Genomic DNA, 5,093 nt, shown 5'->3' with positions numbered 1-5,093 from the left:
CCGCCTGGAGGCGCCTCTCAGGCTCTGCAGAGGGCGGAGGCGGAGGGGAGGGGCGGCGGGGGCGACGGCAGGTGCTTCTCTCTGTGTGACAGAGGGGACAAGCCCTCGCCTGTTTACAAGTGGGAAGGAAGGGGCGAATGGAGGCGGCGGGGCCAGCCAGGGGTGCCCGGCCGGGGGTGCCCAGCCCGGGGGTGCCCGGCCGGGGGTGCCCCAGCGGCCCTGCAGGAGTGAGGCAGGACCCGCAGACGGGAAACGGACCGCGTGACCGCAGGGGGCTTCCAGAACATCCACAGCAGTAAAATGTTGCGAGTAGAACTTTTATTCCGAATACGTTACATTGTCAAAGTTTGACGACGTGTTTACAGGCAGCAACAGGGCCCCAAAGAGCTGAGCTTACTCAACATCCGCCCCGACCCGCGCGTTGACCGCGCGCGGGCCGCGCAATCGCTCAGCCTGCTCCGGCCGCCGCGGCAGAAGCCCCGCCGCGCGCTCGGCTCGCAAGGATTTTCGCGAGCTCTTTACGAACAGAAGCCGGGACATTGGAAAAGCTAAAATACAAGTATTTACAGGCAGGTGGTAAGAAGTGTTTCACGATATATAAATTATACGGCACAAGTTGCCGTGTAGAAAAATAAACTTACAGTGAATAAATAAATCGAAGCTTTATATATCAAGTACTATGTGCAGCATAAAAAGTGGTTCCTTCGTATGTACAAATCCATATGAGTATAAACGCGCGTGCTCCAGAGTATAAATACGCTATGCACTTAAATATCTCACGTGAAGGACTAGGCCGCATTCTTCCGTTCTCAGTGGAAATACTGAGGGCAGTTGGGGTCCCCTCGGACCTCCGCAGACCCCGGGATCCTCTTCCCGCTCCAGGGGTACACGCACCAGCAGAGCCCCGCCTCTCCGTCCAGAGACGCCTCGCACTGCAGACACAGACGCAAGGTCAAGAGCAGCCGCGTGACAGGGCCCTGTGCCACCCGGTGCCACGCAGAGAGCACCCCTCACTGGCCGTGACCGTGACCAAAGGCACACCCAACACCCTCCTGGTTCTCCTCATAAAGCGGAGACCAAGCTCGTGAGTCCAGTGAGATGAGGCCCCCACGCGTGTGCGGGACGGCGTGCTGTGCCCACGGCTGTCTGCCTCGTGGCCCTACGGCCCCCGGCTCCCGCCCGAGGCCCTGCTCTGCTGTGACACTGCCGAGTCTCTGTATCCCTGTACCGTCCACAGAGCCCGCACTTCCCCGAGGCCTCGGCTCCCCAGGTCTTGGCATGTGTGATGTCATTTATTACCTGGCCAGCCAGAAAACACTGTCATGTGTAATGACAGAGTCCCTCCCCCTTTGTGGGGAGGAAAAAAGTACGAGGTGTCCAAACAGATGCTCCCCGCTCTAAGCAGAGCTGTCGCCCCTCGTGTTGTAGGTGAGAGACTCAGACCCAAAGAGCAGGGCCTGAGAAAGTCCCTCCTGCTCAGAGGGCTCAGGGACAGAGCGCCCCGGGCCCCCTCCCCCAGCGCAGCAGGCCACCAGGTCCAGGGGCCTGAATCCCGCTCAGTAGGACCCGCTTGGGCGCTGTCCGCGGTGCATGGGGGGCTGGATGGACTGTGAGAGGAAGGCGTGGCTTTGCAAGGGGGCGCACCTGTTTGGGGTGGTAGAAGCCGCTCCTGTGGCAGTTGGGCAGGTAAAACCTGTGTGGCCCAGCTCCTCCGGCCCCCTGCTGCTGCTCGGCTAGTCTTTCCAGCACTTCATACAGCTCCCGGCGGCACGGCTCCTGGGAGAGAGATTTGACGTTGGAGTAAATGATGGGAAGATGAGTGCTCAGCCCAGCCACAGCGGACGGGACGGGCCTCCTGCACTGGGGGGTGCTCAGCCTCCGCCCTGCGCTGTCGGGAGGAAGGAGACCCCACGCCCCTCCACGAACGCCCCAAGCACCACGGCTCTCTCCCGCCACCCCTGCCCCAATCGTCATTCTGGCCCCAGCCGCCCAGCTGACAGGAGGACGCATGCTCTGCAATGGCGAATTTGCAGCAGAGATTTCCAGGCATTAACGCCTGATCTCTGCAGTGAACGCGCTCAGTTCACGGAAGCCTAACTGGCGAGGACGGGGCACCCCCCGGGGACCCCGAGCAAGGGCAAACTTTTCTTCCTGCGTCACTATCTCCAGATGAAACACCGCAGTGTCAAGAAAATGGTTCGGCCACTTCGTGGAAGGGACCATCCTCCCACTCAGCCCAAGTCACTCCAACCTCTGTTCTTTGTCGCCCTCAAGTGGTAGAATTTAAAACCGACGCCAATTGAGATGCTGTAGGGAGTCACCTGAGCTGCTCAGTCCCATTTTGGGAAGACAGAGGTCTGGGGATGGGCGGTGGTGATGGCTGCAGAATGTCATGGGTGTGCCTGATGCTACAGCACTTGACACTTTAAAATGGTGAAATGCTAAGTTTTATGTTATGCTTTCCTCGAGCAACTCACTGCGCCTCACCTTCCACGTCTGGATGTCGGTGGCCCCGAGGGCCCTTAGGCTCTGGTAGTTGCTGACGGCTTTCCAGAGGGTGGGCAGGTCCTCGCTGGACGAGACCACCAGGTGGAAGCTGTCCTGCAGCTCCTCTCGGGTCAGCCCCGTGCTCCCAGGGGACATGCTCTGTGGGGCCACGAGGCCCTTTGCATCTGAAAATGGAACACACAGATCCGTGAGCCCTCCCGAAGCATCTGCACCTGTCCCCCAAAGTCGCACCCCTTCCCAAACACCAGGCTGGGACATAAGGCTGGGAAGATTCTGAAGGTTCCGGAAAGAGTGACACCAGACTGTCCTGGGAAAACACTGAGCTTCGGGTCTGGCCAGAGCGCCCTGCGTCTCTGCTTCCGCAGCAGCAGAGCGGGCGCCACGCGCTCCTCTGCCCGCCCTGGGCCACACACCACAGTCCCCACCTGAGCCCACTCCAGATTCCCACCCACCAAGTGGCATTTCAGTAGCTCTGACTGGCGCTGCTGGGGCCACTTGGGAGCAGGTCTAGACTCCAGGTGCCCCCTCTCCTCTCGGCCTCCCACGTCTGAGGGACTTCACAGCCCCCAGAAGAGGGCTCAGCAGATATCTCGCAGACCGTCCTAGGGTTCCGTTCGGTACGGACAGAATCACCCAGAACTGGTCTTCTGGGGGCCCGGGAAGAGCCTTGTCCTCTGCGGACCGAGAAGCCAGCCCCGTTTCCTTGACTTTGCAGCAGGGAGCTGGGTCCCCTCCTTGGAGGGCCAGGGCTGCCCCGGGGCGAGGGAGCCAGGAGGTGGGGAGCGCGGGAGGGGGGCGAGGAGGCGTTTCCTGCGCTTCCCACTACAAACAAATCGCAGCTTAATCCAGGAAAGAGCCTGATTGTCGCGTTCTGGGCAGGCGACAGGCACTTCAAACACTGTTTTCTGTGGCTTGAATGCAGTGCAGTTTTCAGCCTAAACTCTCACATTATGTTCTGTAAACATTTGGGAAGCACATACTGTCTCCACAGGACGTATATTACAAAGGACACTGGAACACGTGGTGGGCACGGCAGGAGGGGTGCCAGGAGGGGTTCGCACCGCCGGTCTTTCCCAGGCTCCGGCCCCGGGGGCTGCCGAGCCCGCAGAGAGGAGGTGGCACCCGCAGCGCAGACCCCGCCACCTGCCGGCACTCCCCCTGGCTGGGCGTGGGGTCGGCGGGCTGGGCTCTCGCCTCCCCGGCACTGAGCCGCGCGCCTTCCTGGATGCCCCCTGCGGGATCCTCCAGGATGGAGGTGCCCTTCCAGGCTCCGCCCTCTGGGCCTGGGTGGGTTTGCCCCCACCGGCCGTGGGCTTCCCTGGAGCCCCTTACCCTGCTTGCTCCGGCCCGCCCACCTGTCCTAGAGGGGATTGGGTTGGGGGTGGTGGTACCTGTGGCCTCAGCGCCGGGCGCGGGGCTGTCGGGAGCGGCCATGCAGGCGCCCCGGCCGCGGGTGAGGGCGTGCAGGGGCCGCGGCTCCCCGGGCAGCGGGCGGCAGCTGAGCCCGCGGCCGCAGCGCGCAGTGGCCATGCCGCAGGCGGCGCCCAGCGGCAGGGCGCACGTGGGGCAGCAGCCGCAGCCGGCCGGCCGGGCGAGCTCCGGGCACGAGGCGGGCACCGGCGGGCAGAGCGCGAGCCTCTCGGCCGAGCAGGGCGCGCAGTGCCACGGCTGCGGGGCGCTGGCGGCCGCGCCGAGCGGGACGGCCAGCAGGAGGAGGACCGGCCAGGCGCCGGCAGAGGGAATCTCAGGCATCGCCAGGCCGGGGTGGCGCACGGGCTCACTGCTCGCTGGGCGGTGGCGGTGGCGGTGGCGGTGGCGGTGGTCGGTGCTCGCCGAGTGGTGGATGCTCGCTGGGCGCTGCATGCGCCTTATGAAGGGCCGGGGCCAGGTCACCTGAACCCGTTGGTTAATGATTGGCAGAGCTGCGCGCCACCGGCAGTGTCCAAAATAAGTTTGTTTTGCTCGTGCGCTCAAGGCCCTGCGCAAACCGTGGGTGGGACGGAGGGTCAACGCGGCGCGGACTGTTTGTTCCGTCGTGATGTACCCCACCGCGAGCGCGCGGCGGGTGGGGCCAGCGCGGACTTGTTTTGTTTAATGGGGACCCGGCCAGCCCAGCAGCCCGCGGTCCTGGGCTGACCCAGGGGAAGCGCCCCCCCACCCCAACATCCCCCCTCGTTTCCACAGGGAAGCCAGGGCCCAGGGAGAGCGCAGCAGGGCAGGCTCGGAAGCAAGGCCTCTGCCCGCCAGCGCTGGCGCTCAGGAGAAGCCCAGACCTGCTTCTCCTCCCGCAGGAAGCAGCCCGCGCCCTTCGCTTCAGTCTCCACAGCCTTTCCCAGGGAGGGAGGGGACAGACGTCCACCCCAGGGCAGAGCCCAAGGTCCCCACGCTCCCCAGTTTCACCCAGTCTCACTGCAGCCTGGAGGCTGACCGTCCACTGCACTTCCAGGACACAGAGGCCCGGCCACCAGGCCCAGCAGGAGCCCAGGCCACGGCTGCGCCCAGACCCCAGGCTGACTCTGTCTGGCCCAGTCCACATTTTTGTCGGGGATCGAATACTGAGACTTCCTTTTTAGTTAATATTTCTA

General features: G+C 63.6%; 1 protein-coding gene across 1 annotated transcript; it reads right to left on the bottom strand.

Annotated features, from left to right (window-relative positions):
• Window positions 1-647: 647 nt before the first annotated feature.
• IGFBP1 (insulin like growth factor binding protein 1) lies at window positions 648-4,343 on the bottom strand. Its single transcript, XM_039847113.1, has 4 exons — window positions 3,900-4,343; window positions 2,488-2,672; window positions 1,645-1,776; window positions 648-932 (listed from the first exon to the last, which is right to left on the bottom strand). The coding sequence occupies exons 1-4, from the start codon at window positions 4,258-4,260 to the stop codon at window positions 810-812; spliced, it is 801 nt and encodes a 266-aa protein (XP_039703047.1). The 5' UTR covers window positions 4,261-4,343; the 3' UTR covers window positions 648-809.
• Between the last annotated feature and the right edge of the window lie 750 nt (window positions 4,344-5,093).

This window comes from Pteropus medius, unplaced genomic scaffold (assembly GCF_902729225.1).
Source record: "Pteropus medius unplaced genomic scaffold, Ma_sr-lr_union100, whole genome shotgun sequence".
NCBI lineage: Eukaryota > Metazoa > Chordata > Mammalia > Chiroptera > Pteropodidae > Pteropus > Pteropus medius.
Note: the sequence above shows the minus strand (reverse complement) of the source record. Positions and strands in the feature narration are given on the sequence as shown.

Coding starts and splice junctions, on each gene's coding strand:
- IGFBP1 (XM_039847113.1), bottom strand. CDS start 4,260: ATGCCTGAGATTCCCTCTGCCGGCGCCTGGCCGGTCCTCCTCCTGCTG. Junction 2,673..3,899: donor GCCCGGCGCTGAGGCCACAG/GTACCACCACCC, acceptor TTCCATTTTCAG/ATGCAAAGGGCCTCGTGGCC. Junction 1,777..2,487: donor CCGACATCCAGACGTGGAAG/GTGAGGCGCAGT, acceptor TCTCTCTCCCAG/GAGCCGTGCCGCCGGGAGCT.